This window comes from Thermoascus crustaceus, assembly GCF_041956765.1.
Source record: "Thermoascus crustaceus strain CBS 181.67 unplaced genomic scaffold VTN00scaffold_2, whole genome shotgun sequence".
NCBI lineage: Eukaryota > Fungi > Ascomycota > Eurotiomycetes > Eurotiales > Thermoascaceae > Thermoascus > Thermoascus crustaceus.
The window spans coordinates 302,369-326,707 of NW_027192528.1; the positions used below are offsets into that span (position 1 = coordinate 302,369).

At 50.0% G+C, this 24,339-nt stretch overlaps 9 protein-coding genes across 9 annotated transcripts in view; 5 read left to right on the forward strand and 4 right to left on the reverse strand.

Annotated features, from left to right (window-relative positions):
• Positions 1-97, forward strand: part of VTN00DRAFT_3621 (uncharacterized protein) — a gene marked incomplete at both ends in the record, with an annotated part of 2,301 nt that extends 2,204 nt beyond the window's left edge. Inside the window, one exon of the mRNA XM_069429959.1 lies at positions 41-97. Within this exon, the coding sequence (XP_069289142.1) occupies positions 41-97 (57 nt within the window). The remainder of the gene's footprint in view (positions 1-40) is intronic.
• A 2,822-nt stretch (positions 98-2,919) lies between these two features.
• On the reverse strand, positions 2,920-4,156 carry VTN00DRAFT_3622 (uncharacterized protein; the record flags this gene model as incomplete). Its single annotated transcript, XM_069429960.1, has 2 exons — positions 2,920-3,262; positions 3,936-4,156. 2 exons carry the CDS (start codon positions 4,154-4,156, stop codon positions 2,920-2,922), a joined length of 564 nt encoding a protein of 187 aa, XP_069289143.1.
• Positions 4,157-5,644: 1,488 nt separating this feature from the next.
• On the reverse strand, positions 5,645-6,022 carry VTN00DRAFT_3623 (uncharacterized protein; the record flags this gene model as incomplete). Its single annotated transcript, XM_069429961.1, has 1 exon — positions 5,645-6,022. One exon carries the CDS (start codon positions 6,020-6,022, stop codon positions 5,645-5,647), a length of 378 nt encoding a protein of 125 aa, XP_069289144.1.
• A 1,007-nt stretch (positions 6,023-7,029) lies between these two features.
• Positions 7,030-8,475, reverse strand: VTN00DRAFT_3624 (uncharacterized protein; the record flags this gene model as incomplete). The annotated part of the gene is made up of 3 exons (XM_069429962.1): positions 7,030-7,688; positions 7,744-8,299; positions 8,362-8,475. 3 exons carry the CDS (start codon positions 8,473-8,475, stop codon positions 7,030-7,032), a joined length of 1,329 nt encoding a protein of 442 aa, XP_069289145.1.
• Positions 8,476-12,999: 4,524 nt separating this feature from the next.
• On the reverse strand, positions 13,000-13,770 carry VTN00DRAFT_3625 (uncharacterized protein; the record flags this gene model as incomplete). Its single annotated transcript, XM_069429963.1, has 1 exon — positions 13,000-13,770. The coding sequence occupies one exon, from the start codon at positions 13,768-13,770 to the stop codon at positions 13,000-13,002; it is 771 nt and encodes a 256-aa protein (XP_069289146.1).
• Positions 13,771-14,512: 742 nt separating this feature from the next.
• Positions 14,513-18,214, forward strand: VTN00DRAFT_3626 (uncharacterized protein; the record flags this gene model as incomplete). Its single annotated transcript, XM_069429964.1, has 3 exons — positions 14,513-17,083; positions 17,157-17,658; positions 17,733-18,214. The coding sequence occupies 3 exons, from the start codon at positions 14,513-14,515 to the stop codon at positions 18,212-18,214; spliced, it is 3,555 nt and encodes a 1,184-aa protein (XP_069289147.1).
• A 926-nt stretch (positions 18,215-19,140) lies between these two features.
• On the forward strand, positions 19,141-19,541 carry VTN00DRAFT_3627 (uncharacterized protein; the record flags this gene model as incomplete). Its single annotated transcript, XM_069429965.1, has 2 exons — positions 19,141-19,353; positions 19,413-19,541. The coding sequence occupies 2 exons, from the start codon at positions 19,141-19,143 to the stop codon at positions 19,539-19,541; spliced, it is 342 nt and encodes a 113-aa protein (XP_069289148.1).
• A 1,405-nt stretch (positions 19,542-20,946) lies between these two features.
• VTN00DRAFT_3628 (uncharacterized protein) lies at positions 20,947-22,173 on the forward strand (the record flags this gene model as incomplete). The annotated part of the gene is made up of 3 exons (XM_069429966.1): positions 20,947-21,086; positions 21,157-21,526; positions 21,835-22,173. 3 exons carry the CDS (start codon positions 20,947-20,949, stop codon positions 22,171-22,173), a joined length of 849 nt encoding a protein of 282 aa, XP_069289149.1.
• Positions 22,174-23,865: 1,692 nt separating this feature from the next.
• Positions 23,866-24,339, forward strand: VTN00DRAFT_3629 (uncharacterized protein; the record flags this gene model as incomplete). Its single annotated transcript, XM_069429967.1, has 1 exon — positions 23,866-24,339. One exon carries the CDS (start codon positions 23,866-23,868, stop codon positions 24,337-24,339), a length of 474 nt encoding a protein of 157 aa, XP_069289150.1.

Below are 24,339 nucleotides of genomic sequence, written 5' to 3' on the forward strand. Positions count from 1 at the left end.
TCAAGATGTATATAAGACACTCCTTAACCATGGGGATTAGGACCCCGTGGTCAACTCAAATAGCAATCCTAGAGTTAGTATTGCTAGTAACGACTAATTATCTATCTTTCTCCTTGTCTTCTGTCTTCAAGATAAACTCAACGGCTTTCTGCCTAAGAAGTCCTAGGCCCGTCGTTACACCCGAAATTTTTAAGCTTATATTATCCCTCGTGGCGTTGATATTTTTGTCTATGATGTTCTGTTGACATCACTTGAAGGCGGGTATACCTCATAGTGGCAATGAAAGCAACTGGCTGGAATAGATAAAACGCAAAGAAATGATTCAAGCTTGTGCTTCTATTGTTTGCCATAGATTAGACACTAATCATCTCCAGACCACTGCTTTGGGACAGGGCCGCTGGTCTTTTGTTGGCTTGTTGCTCTATTTAGATAAATTATAGATGGTTTAATTAGTAGCTGGAACCACCACTATCATCAGTTTACCTCACTTGTGCTCAAAGGCATGAGAGATAGAGGTTTCTGGTATACATTTCTGAGTCTGTACTGAATGTTTCTCTTCTCTTCTTAACCCTGGCATTCAAATCCAATTTTGGTGTTTGACATATGACAGTTTGATTAGGTGATGGAATATATATGTATTCAAAACTCTGAGGGGATATTTGTAAGATTCCGCGGTCTCGGACCAACCGGAATACTTCCTTCAGCATAAAACTGCCACCCGGTCTCATCTGCAGGAATCTCGGGGTGTTCAGGGATCTCAGTCAAAGCGGGATACAATTTCTTTATATAAGGGATCAAAGGGTCTCAGATAGATGGAACCTGCAGGTATAAGATTAAAGAATCAGCCAAGAGTTCTGGAGCACTCTAGGGCGATGAAAGAAGGGGAATTACATATAAAACTGAGCTTCATGCTATTAGGTAGTTTTCCTCTTTACCTTTCTCATATCTTCTGTCTCTAGGCATTAGATTGAATCGAAAGTTTCTATTAGTTCTTGCATACCAAAGTTAATATTCCTTCATCAAATCCTTCATTACATCATGTCTTCTCATGAGGTAGCCTAATTACTCCATGAAAAGAAGGGTCCAAGTTGATGGAGAAATCTGAAGAATATCCAGACTTGGTAAATAGAGTAAACCATAAAATGAAGTTAAGAAAACAAGCTAAAAGAGTAAGCAATCCTGTGGAAAATACAGCTAGATTATCTAATTCTAATTTAGAAGAGGATTGATTCAAATGGACATACCTGCCACTCATGATTTATAGGATAGGAACTGGCTCAGAAAGCATATCCAACTGGCTATTGCGCATATCAAGCAGCCAGTCACTTGACTGCGTCACTACAATAATACTTGCTTGGAAAGTTTCAAGCCTTCTGTAAGAGAGACAATTCACATTTGGTTCATTTCACCAGACCGTGTAAATTCACTGTGGGCCTTAAAAGGCTGTGTCAGTCTTGCGTATACATTCAACTCAACAACAAAGTAGCTTCTAGGTCCAATGGACTCTTCATTCTCTGTCAGTGGCCACCTGCTACCTGCTGTCTTTGATATAAATCATCTTTCACCCAAGCAGGTTGCGTAGCCTAGCCTGGTAGCTCTTTGTCTCGCCTTCTTTATATAGAGAAGAGCAGCCCCATGCCATCTGAGCTGGATTTGTCCTCATCAGAGTTTTTACCTTCTAAGCATCCTTTTTTCTATTCAACGTCAGAAATCTTTTCTCTTTTCGTAAGCAGCCGCGCCAACTTGTTTCAATTTTCTCTCGCTATGAGTGTACATACCCCCCCCCCCCCATTCTTTACTTTCTAAGAAAGATACTAACATTCAGTATTTAGTCTGCTATATCCTTCAACATTTCAACCGCACGAGTAGTGGACCTTGCACCATCTCCAGATGTTCCTCCGAAATGCTTCAAATGTCGTCGACCCAGCACCGAAATCACAACGCGCTCGTCGAATCGAAATGGGAATGCTGGACGCCCATATTACAGATGTAACCATTGCAATAAGTTCCTCTGCTTTGCCGACGATCGCGGGAACGATCCACAGAATCCACCGTGTCACTGCGGTGCATCAAGCAAGAGGCAACTCGCAAGCCGCGACAAGAGCGTTCCACGGGGCTTGCATTTCGTGTGTCGCCTGGGGCAGTGCGATTTCTACTCTCCTTGTACCGACGCCAACGGTAGCCAGTTGACTGTGCCTGGAGATGACCTGGCGAGGCATTTTATCCGGCTGCGTCTGATATAGTTTTATTCTAGTGGTTCTGTACCGGGAATTCAGCTGTACATGTACAATGACACGCAGAAGGCTGCTTCAATAATCCCGTGCCTAAGCCATCATCAGTATCTGTAAGAAAGCAGACAGTGATAAGAGCAACCAACCTTGGATAGAGCATCCATAAACCCTTTTAAGGCGCACCAAAGGCAGGTTTTTGTCCGTGATATAAGTATCTAAACCCTGTGATCAATTCAACCTATGAGGATGGGACAGAGGAATGTGACGTTGTCATGGAACGATTAGATACATTCAAAGACGCTAGTTTTGACAATCTAGACGAAGATACGCTTGTCCTTCCAACCTCAAGAGGGACTTTTTTTCCTTTCCTTTGCGATCTTTTTCATCTATTTTATTAAGCTATAAGCATCTGGTAGACATCTTCAGGAAAAGGAGCCTAGAAAGCCATAGAAGGGATAGAAACCGTGTTTACTAGAGGGTGATCCGATATGTAGCTAGATCTTACATGTATTGAAAGAATTCATCTATTAGTATATCTATTCTATAAAAGATATGCTTAACCACATCGATCGTGCCAAATATTGAATAGGTAATTTCCTTCAACAGTTACTTAACGACAAGGATACTAGGAAAGTGGGGGACACGTCTACATTATGACAACACACGGTCCGTCTTGAACTCCAGATCCTCAGGCAACTCGATGCCCCAAAAGTTGCGCATCCCCTCCCGAAACAACTTCGTAGCACGACCCCATCCGCAGCATCTTCATATTCCCAAAATCCATATTGATCGACGCCCGCCCGTAGATGTGATATCTCTGCAGGCCACAATCTACAATCAGATCCGCCGCCTCCTTGATCTCGTCCTCGATATCCTCGACCCGGAACTTCTGCCCGCTACCCGTCACGTTGGCGCTCGACCCGACCATCAACAGGCTCATTTCATCGTTGAGCCGACAGATCTCGGTCAGTAGGGACCCTCGGCCGGCGAAGATGGCGATCGTGCCATAGCCGACTTCGGTCGGGTATATGCTTTACATATATTTAGTTTATACATAGTAAGGTATTCTATATAGGCAATATATTATAAAATTTAAAAAAAACTAAATCTATAGTATTATATAATTAACTTTATAATTTATATTCTTCAATATGCTCTAATGCCAAGCCGGAATGAAAAAAAAAGAGCCCAGTAAGGTTCAATAAAATATGCAATTTTTTTAACCTTTAAGCTCTGATGAGCTTTTTTTAAGGTTTGCTGAACTGGAACCTAGAGAAGAAGCAGACAGTAGAGAACTAATAGAGAAGCCTTTCGGAAGAAAACTTCCACTTCATGAAGGCGGTGGAAGAAGCGGTTAGCAGTGAATACCTCAGGCAGTGACTGGAGCATTACAAGATCGTCACCTGCGCTGCGGCCACTGCCACAACATCATCGTCTATTTTGACGCCCTGCTTACTTGAGGCTGCAGGAATACTGCGAAGAATTTCAAGATGGATTCCTCTACTTTGCGTCGTCCTGATAATGCCTCAATACCAAAAATGCCGTCATCTGCGGACGTATCGATCCTTCTGCAGAAGCTTTGGAAATGGACCTCCATACATCTTGAAATCGCAAAAGTGAAAGTCACCGAGAATCTTACAGCAGAAGAGCTTGTGGGGCCAGAATATGTGCGAGCTGACGGGGATCCAGGTATGAACGTCTTACCTTCTCATGTTCGCCGCTTCAGGCCGATCAATTAACCGTCTGAATTGACTGTCCTGTATCCAGAACTTCAGAAAATTGCGGGCATCTTCTGCGGGCCAAGTCGGGAACAACTTCAGAATCGTGAACCGAGAGATTTTCACAACCCAGATATTGGTCAATTTAACTCGATCTTCACACAGAGTCCTGAGGAATGGGAATCTCAAGTTACTCCTTAACTCCATCACGAGTCAAATCAAGTACATGACCAAGGCAGGCCAAAGATTGTAAGTCCAACATCTGTATACAGTTCTTCCTGGCTAGTTAACAGGTTTTGCTGACAACGCAAAGGAATCTCCTGCTTAACGGGAATGTTCCATTTGAAATCGCTCAATTGAAACTTCGTGGCAAACTAAGGGGAGATGGTCCTATAGTTGGGTATAATAGTGACGATAAGTCTCTCAGTACCCCAGTAGCTATCCTATCAGTAAGAGTTGCAGTTTCCCCGCTTGCGCTGTTGAGTGACTTGAGATCGTTAAGTGACATCGCCAAAGCAGATCATAAAGGAGTCTGGCCTCATTGGAATGGCCAGGCGTGAAGTACCACATGCCGTTTCACAAGCTACAATCGCGTACTCTCAGAATTCTCAGCTTAAGCAATACAATGGATTCGTGGTGTGCTTCGATCGAAGGGACATACATGTCAGCAGAGCCATAATGTCTCCGACCTACCTGCAGAGTCTGTGCGAACGCGGACCTATTAGCAAAGACTTGCTACTTTACCGGTCAGAAACGTTTTGAGCTTCTGGATCCAGTTGGCCGTAGGGAGATAGTAAGGCTTCTCATCAGTGTCTTTAGATACTTGGCTCAAAGTCAACAGTCTAAAATCGTTGCAGACTATGGGAAGGACTATTACTAGGATGAGATATTGGGATATTAGGGGCTATAACATCTACTGGAATTGATTATACACACTCTGACCTAATCCTGTATACCCGACTGACTATCTAAAGTACCTTATGCTTAGCATCTATTCATCAGTACAGTGTGACAGTATCTAGCTTGAATATCGTTGGACAGAGCAGTCGAGCAGTTTTCCTGTGGGATCCCGCATAGCTTCTTCTAGGGAGTTCTGAACATACAGCTTGTTGGAGGGTGGGCACCTGATTCTCTTATTCTTGAAGGGTGAGTGTCACTCCAACTCTTAAGGCTCACCCTATCTATTCTGCATTCACCCTAGCTCACCAATGGTCGCGAAACAGCTCACCCAGGCTGCACCCACTGGCCTATTGACTACGTATAAGCCCACACACCAGGCAGTTAGTAGTTGGGTGGGTGACCACCAGTGAACCCTGTATGTTGTAGGTTTTTGAAATTTTTTAAATATATATATATTATTTATTCCATTCTACTTTGTTCATTGACTTGAAGTGATTTTGCTTTCCTTTTCAAGGTAGGTTTTCATTTGTATGTATGTACAGTACATGCATTTGGGATTGGTTCTCGCTGTTACTCTGTGGAACAGCTAAAACTGCAACTTGTCGCCCTCAAAGGCTAGCAGAATCTCATAGAAGCTCAGTTATGGCTCTGGATGCTCCGTGAACAGAGCAAGAGAGATACCTTGCGGACCATATATAGATACTTACATATGTGTGTGTATAACACCCCAGCATCCGCTGGAAAAGGCTGAATGATGATTTATGACTAACAACACTGTGTTAGAAGCCCCCCATCTTATTTTCCAAATATCTTGTCTTTCATAGACCTCCAAGAACTCCGCTTCCGGTTCAAGTTATCTGAATTATTATTATTGTTGTTGTTACCATCTTTGCCAGATCCAGAAGATGGCCCGCTCTCTTCCACATCCGTTGTTGTTGTTGATGTCCTCTTGAACAACGATCCTTCTTCACCTTTCCCCTTTTCCACATCACCGACGATGGTAGTCGTTTGCGAGATGGCATCATTATTGGCAGCTGCTGTCCAAGCCTGCTCTGCTTGTTCTCTTTTCCGGCGCTCGAGGCCTCTTCTAGCGGCGGCTTCGATTCCCGATTCCCCCATGAAGTGGCCAGTGCCGCCGGGGTTGGGGTTCAGGGCTCCTCGTTCGAATCGCATGGTTGCTTGGGTGTTTGCAAGGACACAGAGAGGGAGCGAGAGAGGAGGAAGTAAATATTCAAGTAGGTAGGTAGGTATTTATCTTGGGAATGGGTAATAGCAGTTTCCTTGAAACGAAAACTTGATTGTGGCTGTATAAGTGAGTTGAGTTTGATTGAGACGGTGGACAAATGGGACATTCTTATACCTGGTCGAATGCGCACGCTCCCATGCGGGGATATTTAGTACTACATGGATACTACATACTTGAGGCTGTGCATAAAGATTTGTTCCATCTCATAGGTAAACCGCTCGGCCACGAAAAGTGCCTAGACATATAGTTGCAGTTATTGGTACCCCATATAGCATCTATTCTATAAGATTCCATTTCAGTTTCAACTGCATCCATGAATGACGTCATCTGAATTGCCCATCCCTGCCTTGTTCGGTAAATGGATGATGGAGGCTGTAAGGCTGACAAGGCTGTGCTCGGATCTCCAAATTCATACCAGATATCTGTAAATGTTGTCCTATACTTTTCTGAGTTCTCGCTTCTTGATTTATATAGGTGAGAAATAATGGCAACTTGTCGATTCTTTCATCACATATAATAAGAGCTGAACGTGAACACAAAGTCGGTCATCTCCTCCCGATTGTATGGTCGAGAGAGTACCCCGTCTGGGGGGAAATTAGTGAGGTTATCTATCGATAACTGATGACGTTGCTTGGGGGCCAGCAATATCAAAGCATAACAATTAACAGTTACAGAAGCCTGTTTAGCGCGACATATGAGCCTTGAGGCGCTGGGCGCCTTACGAGGTCGGGGTGGGCAGAAGTTTAACCCCCAAACGTGCTAGGGAATCTGGTCTCTAACCATGATTAAATTCTCTTTCCATGCCATTATAATCTGTTATATTTTAAAAGTTGTATGCTCTACGCATCGGTTTATATATATATATATATATATAAGAAAAGATCTGATCGTTAGATGGCAAATATTGACAGAGGTCCATCAAAGATCTTTCACTTCACGACAATCCCACAACGACGTAGTTGTAGTTGCACATATCGGCCGACGTCTGCACATCCTTGGTACCCTCTGCCCTGGCGACCACGGCACCGGAACCATCCACGACCTCCAGCCTCTGCGGCCCGGCCTGCAGGCCCAACACCATGCGTGAGTTCATGCCCGGCTTCGCCGGGAAGGAACCGATCTGCTGGTTGTTGCTGTACACGTTGATCTGGAAGCCTTGAGCGTTCTCTGGAAGGAGGACGGCATAGTTGACCGCATCCTGGGCGTCCTGCCAGCCGGACGGCTTGTCCGGGCAGTCCGAGGTGGTCAGAACCGGTCTGTACCACATCGCTCCGGAGGCGCTCTTTCCAGAGGGCGGGTAGAGCTTCGTGATGTCCGTATTACCAGACTTGTATGCCTGGATGAAGGGAGGAAGAAGTTGTTGCCAGCCCTTGTGGTCGAAGCCATTGGTGTATTTTCCAATATCGCTGCCGGCGAGCTGCTCTGGCCAGAAGTTTCCGATATAGTGGCTCTCACCCGCGTCATTCCACGTGATGATTTCGACGAAGTCCGGCTGCAGTTCAAGGACCTGTTCAATACGCTGTGCGTAGTTGAGTTCGCCAATGCGATACCAATTCTGGCCATTCAGATTCTTGAACTGGAGCGACGAGAGCGCTGGTGGAATATTAGCATCATGTTTGACAGGCTCAAGTCAAAGGGATATACGTACGCATCATGTAAACCTTGTTCGCTGCTCTCGCAGCCTCGAGGACGGCGTTATCAACTGTGTCGCTAACGTTGACCTTTCCTGCGCCCTCAGAAGGCCACGCCGTCTCCCAGCCGAAGACACCGTCCACCACCGGGAAGTTATCGAAGAAGCTGGACGGGTAGCCGCTCGCGTCATCAAAGTTGGGGACAAAGAATGGGTTGACGCCGCTGGGTTTTCTGAACGCAACATCCCATCCGTCGTTTGCATTCTGTTGCCCGAACGTTGCAGAGCCTCCCTTGAAGGTGCTCACGAAAGGCCTGTTGTTGTGCCTGTAGTACGCGGTGTGGTTGGCGTACTGTTGGAGTAGAGGCAGAAAGTCCTTCGGATCCTTAAAGGAGTTCATGTCAAATGAGAAGAAGAGTTTGAATCCAGCAGATCCAGCTGCATCGAACATGTGCTGAATGGCCGACGTAGCCCAGCCGTCGGTACTCTGGACATTCAGCGCGAAAGCATCGATTCCAAGACCTTTGGCGTCGTTGACGTCTGTCACGGCCTCATCTGCTGTCATAGAGCCAACCTGTCCAAGAGGTTAGACGGTTGTAAATCCCACAGGAAATTCCACGGGTCTCTCAAGCGTACCATATAGTGGGCAAAAACACCCTTGAGGTCAGCCGCCGACTGGCCGATCAAGGAGGCCCATGCCGCAGAAAAGAGGGCAGTTTTAAGAAGGCCGTTTCCCCTTCCGAACTTCATCTTGATTTAACAAGAAGAAACACCAGCACCTAAAGTTAAAATTGACACGATTGTACAGACAGGGCCTTCAACTTGCGATTGATATACTGAAGGCTCGACAGCCACATGGGCCATTCCTTTGATTATATATACCTCTCTCGCTCATTGGAAACAGAAGTGGGCCGTCTACAGAACAAATTTTCTATTCATGCTCTGGTTCCCCGAACCAGGATCAACTGAGGTTAATACCTCAGACACCTGTGTACCCGAAGCCATCGGGGCCGAGAAAAGACGCAGATGGTAGACTGTTGGCGGGGTCAGCCGGAGCAGATGTGGCGATAGTCTTACCTGCAATGAAACGTCGCCATGGGTCACAGTAACCAAGGGACATGCAAATCGCTGATTAGTGCCATCCGGGGAGCCATTGTGGGATTGCCACATCTAGCACGAAGACAGCCTCTTTAGGTTAGGAGCAATCTCTCTCGATCAAATCCCCAGGTTTCCCGGTTCCCAGGATTCGGTTCCTACGGCCCGGTGGCGCCCTTATGTGGCAACAGATCCATTATACGTTGGAAACGCTTGACCAACGGTTCAGACGCTATGAAGCCTCCTCAGATAGAGGTATCACAACGTGCACATAATGATCTGTTGGAGAGAAGACAATAGTCCACATTTCTGATACTTCCAGACAACAACACCAAGACTGTTTTCTAAGACAAATCCTGTGGTTCGATGACAAAGTATCAAGTACCGTGGTCGACTCAAACTCTGTGATGTACACATCCATCGTATGGTCTGCTTGTAAACCTTGAAAGCTAGGCAGCTCTGAAGTCAGTATCCTCTGGGGAAGTTCTCCACTCGAAGCCTGTCAAGCGGCAACTCCGTAGTTAGAGCGAGAATTGGATCGACACGCAGACAGCCCACTTATCGCGTATATCAGGCCTGTCACTCACGGTTCCGTGTGGGGCGGGGCCTGTCATGCGGAGAGTGGAGTGCATAGCAACGATGCTAGCAAGGTCTTATTAGAGGAGCATCTGGAGATAACGCGTGTTGTTAGGCAAAAATCTTGCGGAGGAAAATATGATGTTCATCTTGTGATTTGCTTGTCGGTACTAATGGCACTAATCCAGTTGCTGCGAAGCCATTAATGAGATTCTCTGGTTTGTAGGTTTCCGCACGAGCGTGTGGATGTGCTGCAAGGAAGTCGAGCTTGTCAATGTGGTTGATGCCAAGCCGCATCTTATCCTCCACCATACAGCCATATGCTCACTTCAAAACAGCAAAACAACCGACATCAAGAGGTTGTAGAAGATGCAATGAATGTGGTGGTATGCAGGTTGGGATAATGTTGTTCTCAGTGCAGATTTTATCAAACTGAGGAGTCAAATAGCTTCCATAACCATCAAGAATCAGCATCTGATATCTCCTCTTTATACAGGCAGTTGTGGATGGAATAAACAGTTTTTGAAGCTATAAAATTCCAATCTCACCAGTGGTCCATCCATTAGGACTTATCTCAATTCTCCAATTATGTGGTAAGCTTGGTTCCTCATCCCATGACTCTTGATGAGTCTTCACTTTGAATATAATGCAGTATGGTAATGCCCATCCCATAGCATTGATGGTGTTACGGCACAGCCTAGAGATCACTGACAAGGCTGACGAGGGGAAGTCATGTGACCATACTGGATCGTCTACGATCCATTCTCACGATCCAGGTCTACGATCCACCTCCATGATCCATAGTCATGATCCATAGTCATGATCCATCGGATAGGTATTTCCGGGCAGAACTCAGCATGTATATAAGACGCTCCTTAACCATGGGTATTAGGACCCTGTGGTCAACTCAAATAGCAATCTTGATAGCAACATTGCTAGTAACGGCCTATTTATTCATCTCTTTCTCTTGCTTTCTGTCCTCAAGATAAACCCAACGAGCCTCCGCCTAAGAAGTCTTAGGTCCGCCGTTACAGTTGTCAGACCGCGCTCGGAGAGAAGAAAATTGGCCATATCTTGTACAGCCACCAGTTGGGGAGCTGCTCCACATCTATCCATAGATAATATCCACTGTACAAGCGTATACTCTTCAGTAATGATTAATTTATGCCCATTGGTGCACTGCTCAGTCTGATTAATACTGCTATAAAGTCAGTCATGTAGAGTTATAAAAGGAACATCATAAAGATATGCTGCTTGAAAACAGACTGAATTTCTGGCTTTTTTAAAGCAGAAACTGCCAATAGGATTCGCGCCTCTTGCTCGATAGATTTTCTTTGAGTTTTATGCGATTTGGGTGGCATGGTGGTGGTTGGAATGCTTTCAATCTCTGTACGGTTTAGGCACACATATCTCGATGACTAATCAAGATATTCTGTTCAACCCACACCGCCTTCCGGAAGAATTCTCTAACCCCCTCCGAACGGAAGCCGTACTACTGGACACTCCGGACAATTTCTCGTCCTCTATGACGCAAATAATGCTCCCTGCTCCCTTCTTCGGAAAACTATAAGCAGACGTCAAGGTATGCAATATTAATTGTTTTTTTCCCACCAGAAGACAAAATCTTGTGAATGACATGCAGTCCGTTGTTCAGACAATAGAGTTTTATTTTCAAGTCTCTTGCTCATCCTAAACAATTGATATTACTCAGTGTTCAGATCTACCTCTGAACCTTTTATTCGTTCAGGAAGAGAAGCAGTCGGAAAAGATTTTATTTCTGCAACAGGTGTATTCGCCAAGTGCTGAATGAAAAGATTCACAGGGGCATGTTTCCTGCGCGTGAAGTCGTATAGTACTGATTTATATATGACGAGTTTCTCCCCATCAAAATAGGCCCGGAGGATCCTTCCGTGTTGGGGACCCATGAATGAAAATATTTTATCAGTTAGAAATTGTGCGGGGAAGCAGCAAAAATTATATATCTCAAAAAGAGAAAGAAAGAAAAGGAATCTGCATACAGGAATAACCACATGACTTTTCAGCCTTCCAAGACCCAGACGCGTCTTAATCGTCGCCAAAATTGGAAGTACCTGCCCCCGCAGCAGCCTCTCATCACTCACGAGGTCATGAACCATCGTGAACATGATATGAGGCTTAGTCGATTGAAGGACGAAGTCGTCTTGGGGACGCCATCTAGGGTTATAAGAGTACAGCACGGTTGGGACTAATTTGTTCTCGAAGATGAATTCCGGAAAGCCACTGTCGATGAAAGAGTCAATCCCTTTTTGAAAGTATAGCTAATTGACATCCAAACTCACCCACTTGGATGCCACTCAGACATGGTCATGAGATCTCCAGAGTCATCCTCTGTTCCTTTTTTGGGGGCGTTAGTGAATTCCCGGAGGAGGTATAGGTTGATCGCCTCTGCCCTCCTCAGCGGACGTGTTAAATAGTAAGAAAGTTCAAAGTCTGGGTATCTCCGCATGTCTACTGCGATACCTGGGTCCGGATTGATAGGATGCTACAGGAGATATTATCCCAGGGGCAAAGGTTCGAAAAAGTAGGAATCAAGAGGGGTGGTCATAGCGGCCTTCGTCGTCAAATGTCATCGGAATTGATCTGCTCTTTAGAAGGTTGTGCTGCTTGTCTTCTATATGTGGTGAGTTGTATTGTTCGACATGGTCGAATAGATCTTGGATGGCAGATCTCGCTTCTTCCCTCTGCTGCGCGGAGGAGCGATCCCTGATGGTGCTTTTTTGCGGCATTTCTTGATGATAAGGGTAAAGAAAGATCTGCAGCATCAAGTCAGGGAAGTGGTGGAATTAGGTAGTCATAAAATTACGGGTTCATGACGCAGGGCCCATAAACTCTATTTGGTATGTTCACGGATGTTCCCAATCCCGTGGCTGGGGTTCTGATACCGTTCACTCTTGGCCCCGAAATCATCAACACGATAAACCCTAGTGTATACATATTGGTCTTATCTCTGTGCAATTCAGGTTAGTAGGTAAATCTTAGAAACTGGCATCGTGGAGGGTGCCGTATGATTCATCAGTACGAGTTACTTGATTCGAATTCGACGGAAAGAAGTGATGATAATGCGTCTCTCATGAGGACTTTTAGTATGTCTATTCTGCGTAAATCTATCGGCTTAACATGAAACAGGTACGATAGGATTAGAGATGAACTCTGAATACTCGAACCAGCGCTTCTGTCGTTGGTCCTGGCGGGGAAGCAATAGTCTTTTCAATAGGTCTACATGAGGAGTTCCCCTATTAAGGTGTAGTATGCGCGCCAGCCAAAAACTCTCAACACAGTTCAAAGAAGTATTGCTTTTGCACCAAGGTATATAATTCGTCCATAACACAGAAGCTACAGTATAAATCTGATATTTACATGGGAGAATACAACGACATATTTGAATACATGATTGCTCGTAGCAAAGAAGGAACAAAATCATTCGCCAACGTGGTATCATAAACAAGAATGCAATCCGATGCACATTAACCACTTTCCCGACAGGATAGTTCAAACACGATTCATCACTCCAGTGTTCTCATACTCTTCTATGCCTGAGCATCAAATCAGATCAGGAGAAATGGCTTAGCATCCTGCCGCAGCACCTGCACCCGCTGCAGTCCCTATAGCCGCTCCCGTCGCGAAAGCATTACGTCGCGCCTCCTTCTCAAACGCAGCAAAGCCAGTTATGATCACCATAGTGTCAAAATCACGACCATAGTCGATATTGATCTGAAATTCGCCGTGCGAAGTGAAGCCGCTCGTGTCCTTATGGCCATAGAGGGCCATGATCTCGCCCGTGCGCGCATCCACCAGCTTCCAGTTGCGCGAGAAAGCCGAATGATGCGTGCGTTCCCATACGAAAGTCCTCCTCTGGGTACACAGGGGGTGATTCGTCGGTGCACCGGGGGGATCGAGTGTCATCTGGAAGCTATATCTGGGGGTCGTCCAGGAATGTTCCCTGTGCAACTCCTCCCACACGACGCCGTTGCCGGTATTCGGGTCGCCGAGGCCGATTTTGGAAGTCGAGCTGAAATGTTGGAACTTGTAGACGGCAGCAACTGGGGCATTATCGTCGGATCCGGCATGCAATGTGATGTCTGGCTTTGCGGGCCTCACGGACTTCTTGACGCAGAACAGGGGTGTCTTGTCGTCCAGCGATACGGTCACTCGTCGAAATTTATGGTTGACATGAAAGAGACGAGGGTAGTATTTGTTCGGATTCGGGACATCGGTAAAGAAGCGACTGAAAGTTGTTGCTAGTGGTGGAACATGGACGTCAACATGACCATGATAGCCCTGGGTGTGGGAAATGTCACCGTGGTGACACTGGGAAAAGTCGCCTGATGCATCCATCTTGAGTGCAAGGTAAGTAGGTAGCCTGCAATCGCAGGACTGAGAGAACTGGAAAAAGGCAAGACTTCAAGAGAACATCATGCCCTTTATAAACTACATCCATGGGAACTACGCTCCAGGGGGGCCCCGCAGAAGCACTCATCATCGTCGTAGAAGATGAAGCAAATGGGAGGCCTGACAGGGCGAAGCTTTGCCGAGTTTCTAGAAATAGACGCGATCAACTGAAGTACCTTCGATTGAGGTACGGAGTGGCCTATGAGATATGGAGATCGACTGCACAGCACGATCGGCTGTTTGTGGCTATGGAGCGGGAAGTTGAGAGACGGGAGAATCACGGGATCTGATGCGGCCTACGTCATATCACGTGCCTAAGGCCGGCGGATGTCAGGTGACATCACATGACCAGGGCGCTGCCAAGGCCGGCGCGTCGAGACGGCGTGTTGAGCTGGGATGGGCGGCTTTTGCGATGGAAAATCAGTCGGAGCTCACAATTGCTCGACCACGCTGCGGAGACAGCGAAAGGCGGTCTCTTTCTCTCGATCACCCATCATCATCTTGTGCAGCCACTCCGAGAGGAAGCCTTTCTAGCTCAGGAGGAAGCGCTGTGCAAGCTCAGTCACTCCCGCAAAGTGGTGGTCGATTCCTACTTCATGGTGTTTACACAGCTCTGTCTATAGCAACGCAGCAACTTCACTGACACCGAACGTCGACACCTGCGCATCGCAGGTCGCGAAGCGCAATAATGGCCTTCAGCGTCCCCTACGGCTCGAGTTCCCCTGCGACTCCAGACAAGTCGCGCAGTTTAAACAGCAATCGTTCGACGACTCCCCCCGGTCCGCCTCCGTCGTCGTCACACTCGTTCACTCCATCCGGCAATCCGCCGCCGTCCACAATATTTGGGAGCTCGCAGGTGGGTCCCCGATCAAGTCTCAACTTCTCCGAATCAGCATTCAGCCAGTCTGGGAATTTCAACGACAGCGTCCTGTCGTCCGAATTTGGAGACTCCAATTACGCGTTGCCACGAACAAAGAACGGGACTTCTGGCAAGCCGTTTGGTGCGTCGCAGTCCCTGTTCAGCACGACAAACGGAAGTCTGTTTGGTCGGCCTACCAGGTTCGGAAAGAAGAAGAATGGCTACTCCTTAGAGGAGGAAGAAGAGGAGGAAGACGATGCTGAGGAGAACGCTAAGGAGGAAGAGGGAGAGGAATACGACGAAGAAGAGGAAGCAGACGACGGCATGGACGTTGAAGACACGACAAATTCGTCGAACAAGTTCGGCTTCTTCGGGTCTCAGTTCTCCAAACCTCAGCCCGCCCAGTCCACTACTCTTGGTCAGAGAAAGGGAATCTACTCAAATCCGGACAATGCCAAACGGCCGAAGCTCGACGAGCGGTGGGCCAACCCATCGCCTGCCAGCAAACCAAAGCGAAAACTTGCGCCTAGAAACAAGGAGTCTGCGATCCCATCAATTGCACGAGATCTCGCCTCCAGAGCCGACATCGCGATGGTAACCGAGCCCAACAACATGATCATCCAGACGGAGGACGAAATCTGTCACATGTACGACAAGGCGCGACAGGCGGAATACAGCGAGGTTGACTTCCGGGCCACCCTGTCAGAAGTATCGTCCAAGCTTGCTACGATATGGGAAGCCTCTGCAGAGACAGAAAGTGGAATATCTCGACCTTATGCCGCGCATGGCGGTATTGGACCTGGCGAGGGAGCCTCAAAGATTACAAAGTCCGCCTTCCTGGGATCGCTGCTTCTCCCGCTTCATCACCCGCCTCTGGTCACTGTCAAGCAGGGCAGCGTGGGCAGTGCTGCCGTGCGCGCGGCGAGCCGAAGTCTTATTCTGTCCGGCTCGAATGCAAGCACGTATACACCGATCCCCAAGGTTCTGCTGGACTGGCTCAACAACAACCACAACCCGCAGTCGGGTGATCTCCAGTCCTTGAACGGAGTATCGCCAAACCCTACCGCATCTCCAAAATTCTGGGACGCTATACAGGCCGCCATCCTGCGCGGCCGTTTCTCGGAGGTCGTCGAGGTTCTACACTCTGCAGACTTCAACTACGCCAGATCCGCGCTTGAGGATGGACTGACACAGCCTGGGTACCGCGGCGCACAGCTACAGAACATTCAGAGATGCGTGAACAAGGCTATCCAACTCCTCAACTCCTGCCCCAGCGTCAGCCACAACGACTGGGACGTCCGGGGCGTCGAGTGGGCCATGTACAGGAAGCGTGTTGCTGCCGCCATCACCGATCTTCAAGAGTTCGCTGAAGGTCAGGGTCAGGACCAGCAGCAGCAGGCACCACCACTTCCTCCTCCCGTCGAGAACCGGTTCCAGGCGATCAATTTCGGCATGACGCAGACCTCTACCGCAGACACTGGTTTCTCGTTCGCGCAGTCAGCACGCATGGCCGAGAGCCGCGTGCCGTGGTCGATCTACCAGAACCTGAAAGACATGTACAGCATCATCGTGGGCGACGTATCCGCAATCATGGACCACGCACAGGACTGGGTGGAAGCCACGGTTGGGCTGACGGTCTGGTGGGACGGCGAGGATGACACCGCAGGACAGGGTGCTGCTAACGCCAACGACTTCGGAGCCAGCACGGCCAGCAACTTGAAGCGCTCCCAGTTCGCCAAATCCCAGGTACCCGAATCCGATGACTCCAGCTACATCGAAGACGCCTACCTGCGCCGTCTCAACTTCGCCTTCGGCGCCGTGACCGGTGACGACGAGACGAGCTTCCGCCTCAACACGCTCGACAGCCTCGAAGTCGGGTTGGCATGCATCTTTGAAAACAACGTCGAGGGCGTCCTCGAGCTCCTGCAAACCTGGTCCCTGTGCGTTGCGTCTGCCGTCGCGGAGGTCGCCTCCCTGGGCGGCTGGTTTGACGGGGCGACGACATCTACAGGCGCAGGTCCCGGAGCGAAGAACAAGCCCGGCGGCCTGGCGAGCTTCCTGAGCGAGAACGATCTGATGGTTCTCTCGTACGGACAGGATGGGCCTGGTGCCAACGCCGCTGCCGCTGCCGCTAGCAGTCGTATCCGCAAGGATGACATCCTGGTCGCGTATGCGGATGGACTGTTCGGGCGGAACGCGATCGAGAATGAGACTGGACTCCGCGAGGGGTGGGAGGTTTCGCTGGAGGTGCTGAGTCGGTTGGATGATACGGATGTCATGCAGAAGAAGGTCGCGGAGCTGCTGGACAAGTTGCCTCTGGATACGGTGGAGCAGATGGATAAGGTTGTCTTGCTGTGTACGGAGCTGGGACTGGATAGTGAGGGGAGAAGGGTTTCTGAGGTTTGTCGCTCTCTTTTCGTCCATCGATCCCTTTGGCTACGAACACTCTTACGGGTATTAACTCCAACTACAGAGATACGGCGACCGCACCGCCAACGAATCCGAAGAATACGGCCTAGCCCTCGTCTGCTACGCCCGCGCCCACTCCGCCCGCAAGGTCAAGTCCGTCCTGGACCTGCTCACGTCGTACTGCCTGGTCCAGTCTCGCGCGTACCCGGCCCCCGGGGACCTGGACGAGCAGCTGCGCTCGCTGATCGAGGAGCCCAAGACGTGTCTATCGGCCATCGCCGCCGTTGACGACGAGGCTGCCCGCATCATCCAGTTCTACTTCAGCGGGTACGCGACGCTGCGCCGGTTCTACGAGATCCGGGATGAGGCGCTCCATCTGAAGGAGGGCCAGCAGCCGCGGTTCACGCCGCTGGAGAGGAAGAAGGCCGCGGCGGAGGCGCTAACGGCTGTGATCCGCAGCGCGGCGGATAGTATCTATGGTGGATTGTACGATCCGAATCGGGAGACTGCGTTGCAGGTTGATGGGCTGTTGACGCTGCTGGGTGAGGCGACGGTGTTTGTGGATCGTAAGTTTCCACCCATCTATCATGATAAAACCCTACAAAGTTATGGGAAGGAGAAAAGCTAACGACAACAACAGAACCAACCCCCCTCCTGAACCAGACCCAGCAATTCACCATCCTCGGCGCAATCGAGGACCTCGAGACCGTCACCCCCCGCGTCTACGCCCAGTGCGAGGAATGCTTCCGCTCCACCCTCATCCACTACCACTCGTACGAACGCGCCGCCCCCGGTGCAGACGACGCGTCCGTCGTCCTCCCTCCGGACCCGCGTGCCCTGCTCAGGAAATCTGTCTCGTCGCTCACCGCGTCGAGCGGATTCTCTCTGATCGGGAGCGAGATGCTCGAGTCGCACGCCCGGTCCCGCTCCGGGTCAGGGTCGGCTGTTTTCGTGCCCCGACCAGGCGGCGGCGTGGGCGGTGCTGGTGCTGGCGCGGTCCCAAGAGGCTGGGACTGGCGCGCTCGACTACCCGAGGACGCGAAGGGGGCGGATGTGCTCCGCATCTTGAGGCTCGGGTTGGCGCGGGGTTTGAGTTTCGGGGCGTTGGGGTCATCGATATGATTCTGATCCCGGTCTGCCTAACCCAAGCCTTATTGTTCTGTTAGTGGGTCGACGGGAGCGGATTATAGATTGGGGCTACGCCTAATCCATCGCCCCGGCTATTTATGGATCGTATGTTTTGACCATATCGGTGTTCTTTTATCAATCTATGATCAGGCAACAAACACAGCCACGGGCGGCCTGATGGGGCTGTATTGGATTGGATTCAGTACGATCATAACAAGAAAGAAATGTCCCTTGCGCAACCAACTAAATGCGAAATATGCTGTACGTGGCGGAGCCTGTGCCTCTGTTTGTTTTCATATTCGATTTCATTTTCATTTCAGGGGCTGTTCTTATGTTTGTTTAGTTATCCTTTGCATGGCGGTCGGACAAAGAAAAGCGGCGAACAGGAACAGTTTTCAGTGTCCAATGCATACATAGTATTGTATTGTAATATGAAGTAGTCGCGGGCGGGCGAGCATTGTTTTAGAGTAATCAATTGATTGATCGATGGACTTGACAAGCGGCTCATTGATGTGGTCTTGGCTTTCTGTCGAAGGTAACCTTGGAAGGACAATAAAAGGAGAAACGGGATTAAGGCCCTCTCTAGTGAATGGAAGTCTGACAACAGGATGCCAGATGAAAGGATGGAGGGTGAAGGGAGGAGCATGAAACATAGTCGCAGAACCAGGAATGTGAGGAAGAGACCGTAGCATGACTCAGTATGGCCCAGATCGGAGAATTTCACAGCTGTCTCAAGATCTTCCCCGGGTGAACGCCTTAGTCTATAGCAGTGCCATCCGCTGCGGGCAAAAACCGGGGTGGACTTCGGGAGCAAAATCAGCCTCACAAACGATCCGCAGCGGCGTCCTCGGGAGGACCCAGATGGGGCGTTAACGGGCACTCCCGGGCCACCGTTACTGTTCTGGACCCAGAAGCAGGACATGGAAATGTCCGACAAGGGCATGCATAGGGTTGATGGATTGCCTAGCAACCAATCCAATGCGTTGGAAGAAGTGTTGATCACCGGAGAACAGGACGGCAGACCCATCGACCTGGCCAGTGTCCTGGAAGGAAAGATGTTATCCCTGCGAGGTGCGCAATCCCATGCAACTGGGCGATGCAGAAACGGGGAGCAGTCGATCGTCAACGGTGGTGTATGCATTGGCTGCATGGTTTGAGTAAAAGGTGTCTGCAATAAAATGTTGAGCCCCAGACAGGGTCGTCGCTGGAGAGCCAATGCAGCGGGTCTAATCCTGGTATGTGTCCTCGCCTGAAGCTGAGCCATCTGCCTGGCCAGCAAGGCAGCAACGAAACGGAGTTCCTAAAGAGAGAGGTGCAATAGAGTAGGATACTCATGTAGTATCCTCGTATCCACAAAAAATCACATTGACAAACGCGTATCTGGGCAATAAGACTTACAGCGCAGACGAGGCATGACCAGATGGTGGCAAATAAACATAGTAGCTCGGTAGAGAAGCATAGCATTGCGTACCTGAATAGTGGATACAGCTGGTGACGGCCCACCAGCGGGTTGCTCCGCACGTTGGGATGGAGACGGTGGGCCAAGCTCCAGTTCTCAGCTGTCAATTCACCTGTTGCCCGGCTATCTTGTGGTACACTTTCCAAAATTTCCCTCGGAATTGTCAATTTCAGCATATGGTACTAGTCGATGAAAAGGTCCAGCCGCCACGCGAGGTCAAGCTCCAGAGGGAAGTTTCTGAAGATCACTGGACGCCCCTTTGTGTAAGCTACCGAGGTATGACTCCTTCCATCTGACGTTTGGTAGCACAGGCGGTTATTCCATAGCTACAGCCTGAATCATAAAGAGAAGCAGGAAGGAGTGTCATGAATGACCTGGAACAAGGCCTGCAGAGAGATACACAGCCCTCTAAGCACATGGGTTTCCAATGCAACGGTGGCGGCAATCGCATTTCCCGGGCCATCGAACTTTCAAGATAGCCGATCCACGCGCTGAGCTGCAGCATTTCCCCAGGTCCAGGATGCTGGCCAGAAAGAGCGCACCTTGCGTGATCGTACTCTGTAGGCATCACATAATGAAGAAGCCGTAAAAGCCGAGGCGACAGCCCCATAGATAATAGGTGGCCGTTAGGTAATTACGAGTTATGAAAATAGAAGGCCTGATGGTCAGAGCTCGGGTGCCCGACCCGCCAAAAGAGCGTGGGATCCATAGATGTCCCCAAGTCGAGGTCGAGCATGAGGCGGTCTGGGTCTCGGACGTCGTCAACAATGACGATCACGTGTCGACATTGCGCTAAGCCCTTCTCACCTAGCGTCGTGGCTTTTGCTCTCCATCAGCCCCAGGTCTGGGTAGATATCCACGAATGAGCCAGATAGTTCACGGTAGACAAGACATATGATAGATGGAAGCATCCTCTGTACTCCGGTACTCGTAAGAGTAAGGAGGGAACCCTGCCTCATGCGAGTCTGCTTCACATCTGTATTCTGCATATCTGCGCGACAGTGTCCAAGAAGAGGCTCTGTTGAGGGAATTACGGGCAACCTGCTGAATTGACATAAAATTCCCAATTAGTTAACTAGTTAGTCAATTCTGCTGAATAATATGGGACATGCCTACCAGGTTGATAGGAATCCCGACGCCGGATGACAGGCGGCCCTACCCCGCTATTCACGGGCAGAGCTTGAGTCTTCTGCTTTCCATCGACAAGACGATAAGAGACGATCAAACGAATCAATAGATGGCATGCTCAGAACCTCTATCACAATGGATGAGCGACGTCAAAAGAGCGGTCCGGAGCAGGAGAGCGGCAGTGAGAGCGCGACGGAGGGATGACGGTTCACCGCCAGGGACAGAGCAGCCGCGCTGGTTGGCCGAAGAAGAGACGAGGGAGAGACGGGCGCCGCTGGCGTGTGGCTGGGTTATCACACCATTCTCTTCTCAGACTAGTGCGGCTGCTCTGTAGGGCTGACGGCACCAGGCACGTCCGCGCGCTCACCGACGGACTTGTCCTGCTGCATCATCTCTCTCCACTACTCAGCACTGCTCCATCGTCAGCCTCTCAGCATCACCAGCGACCATCCTCCATGCTCTGTGGCTGGTGCAGTCTAGCCTCGACTCCAGTGACTCAAGCGAGTCAAGCCTCTGTCCCGCACTGTCAATCCCGCTCCTGGACAACTTGGACCTCAACTAACGAAGCACCAGCCTCGGCTAAGAGCGCTGCACGGTCGGTGGCGAATATCTCGAATCCCATATTGGTCTTCTGCGATTTTCTACGGACTCCTGCGTGCGTCTTCGGGCTCTGTTCTGGACATGTCAATCCATCTCCATTGCCCGGGCGCAGGCTTACGGTGACATGCGTCTGAGAAAAGCACAAGAATCTGTCTGTCACGGGGTATCCCGTATTACATGGGCTTACAACTGAAGGCCTGGAGACGGGTGCCCTCGCTCGAACGTATCTTGGTTCTTTCGACCGAAAAATGACAGGAGATAATCTCTCCTCCGGGGACCTTCAGGGCTTGTCCAGATAGTGTCTTGCAGCTGTCAGCGCCAAGAAAAAGAAATCGGAACTACGACAGATCACTTTGATCTGCTTACCTACGGAATGATACGTGGGAGAAGTCACAAAGTTCGATCTCATTTATTCTTCTGTAACTAGGAGATCGCAAACCCACGCTGGTCTCCAGGTGCCCCACAGGCGGAGGTCTTGAGTGCACCATGTGAGCTGAAAGTGCCCGAGGCACCCACCGGCACCCTCCGTAGCATCACGTCCACCCAGGAATCCGCTGCGGATGTTTTATCCGATCGCGACCAAATTTGGACCAGGAAGATTTTTGAAACACAGTTCATACGGGTCTCCGTCGTGGGCGTAAAACGACAAGCCAATGTCACACATCCCAATGGCGGCTTCTGTCCCACCGGCTTCGTCATGGCGCCGATTACTCCGTACAGAAACAGCACTAGCCACACAGCGGCGCTCTCCCTGCGTCGCCGGTGACTCTCACGTCTGACACAGCATAGGAATAAGGGATCTCGGTACCGGTAGTGTCCTGAATGGAAATAGAAGCGCCGGGACAACGACTCTCGTGAGATTGCATCACTCTGTCCCGTGAACATCAACCACCAGCCACAGCAGTCATATCGAGAGATCTGGTCATGGCTTGGATTTTGTTGCCCTATAGCTCCGCCTCGTTCCGAGATCCATTGTGGCGCCAAGGGACCCCCCCCCCCCTGGACAATCACCCACAGTCCCCGCTGTGCTCCGTACGTACAGAACGGAATACACGTGAGCTGTGCGCTTGCTAGATTAGATCGGCCGGCCTTAGTTTCTGACTCCATCCTGCGCGCAAGTTTTCCGCGACGAATCCCCGTACGCCCTTTCTAACGGTCTCGGGCTTGGAGCAGTGCCGGCGGCTGCTCTCTTCAGCAGTCTCCTTCCACCCCAGTCTCCATCGTTGTGCGTCAAGCTGAAGCTGCAGCACGCTCTTTGCGCCGCGCGCGCTGGATCAGACATCAGTTGCTCATTTTGAGCCCGGGAAAAAACGTCCGGTGTCATGCTGGCGCTGGGTGGCATTTTTTCAGGCCCAGGGCCTAGATGCGTTGATGAGTGACTTTCTTTTTTCCCGGTGTTGACTGCTTACGGAGTATAATCAACATACTACCCAATTCGCGTTTTAGACACACAGATCCGTTTTTGTCCGGCCCAGCGTGGTGGATAACGCCGTCGATCTCAAATCGAGCTGAGGGCCTGCGATCTCCTGCTGGGCCAAGAGCTTGCCGTGCTAGGCTCTAGCTGTTCGCCAACAGCCGAATTAGGCATCTTCCAGCTTCGCCCTTGACTCTCTGATGGTCCCATTGTGGTGGGTAAGGTTCCTGAAGCAGCCGGTCCGCGGTTAGGGCCAGCAATCATGCTTGATGGCTTGAAGCCGTCATGATCTGCTTATTGGCGATAGTTTTCGGTCTTGTCCGCGGACCCCCCTAGGCCCTGGCTGCGCACCGGGCGACTCTATATTTGTGGGTTCCCACACTCCGATGCCAGATTCGGTATGGCGATGATCGGTCTCGGTGGTCACGTCCGTCACCCTCTCCCACCATGAACCGTACTGCTGGTCCCTTGGGCAGAACCATGTCGGATTTGGTGGGCGCCTTGCATACGGCTTTCCCGACGTACCTGCTTGAACCGACCCACGCGTGGCCGGGCGGGCGTGCCTGGCCTCACTTTTTGTGGCTGTTCCTCGTAAGGCTCCTAATTACCTGCCTAGATGATTAAATATATAAATGGCCTAATTTTTGCCACCTGAAACATCCGAATCCATACTCTGGCTACGCCTGGTCCATTCGTTAAAAAGCACGTCTGCTTCCTCTTCTTCTACTTAATCCAGTGTCAGGTTCATAGCCTCTCTTTGTCAAAGCATCGTCTTCTGTCGTGTCTTTTGTCGAACCTCCTAACCGCCGTGCGCCTTGATTGCTGGCAAGAATTGTCCCGGTTTGGTCTTCTATATATCCTTGCGACGTCCGCTCACGAGCCTGAAGATCCACGACTCATTACGATCGAGATTTACATTCAATACCTACATCTCCCCAAGTCATTCCTTTCTCTGGAGCAAGAAAGAAACAGAACTTCACATATTCACCATGTGCTACCAAGTCATTGAGCGCTACTCTGTATGCCGCTGCCTGTACTTTCAGCATGCAGTCGATCCATGCGAAGCGTACGGCCAGCGTGGCCATGTCGTGCAGGAGAAGACCGTTCTGGTTGGATATGCATGTCCTGCACACTCGGTCAGGTCCGGGGGTTCACACGCCTCGGGCGGCGCGAATTGGCCGGATTCGGGATATGGCAGCAAAGGTTACCGGTAAAGGGGACGCCGATATTAGCTACGGGTTTCGGAGCATGAGGGCTTCTGAGAGCTCAAGTGAGCTTGTCAGCCACTGGAAAACTGCTCGGAATCTGGAACCGCGCTGGGCGCGCCGCCGTAGCAAATCCCCGAATTGCTTTGCTTCCATGGAAATCTCCCGCGAACCGACCAAAAACCCTCCTACTGCTGCATTACGGAAATGCAGGCACGTTTCCGTTGTTCGATCCCCGACATCCACAATATTTCCGGTTACTTGCTGCGTCCCAGAATGTCCGGGTCCGCTCCTTCCCCCGGCTTCCCTATAA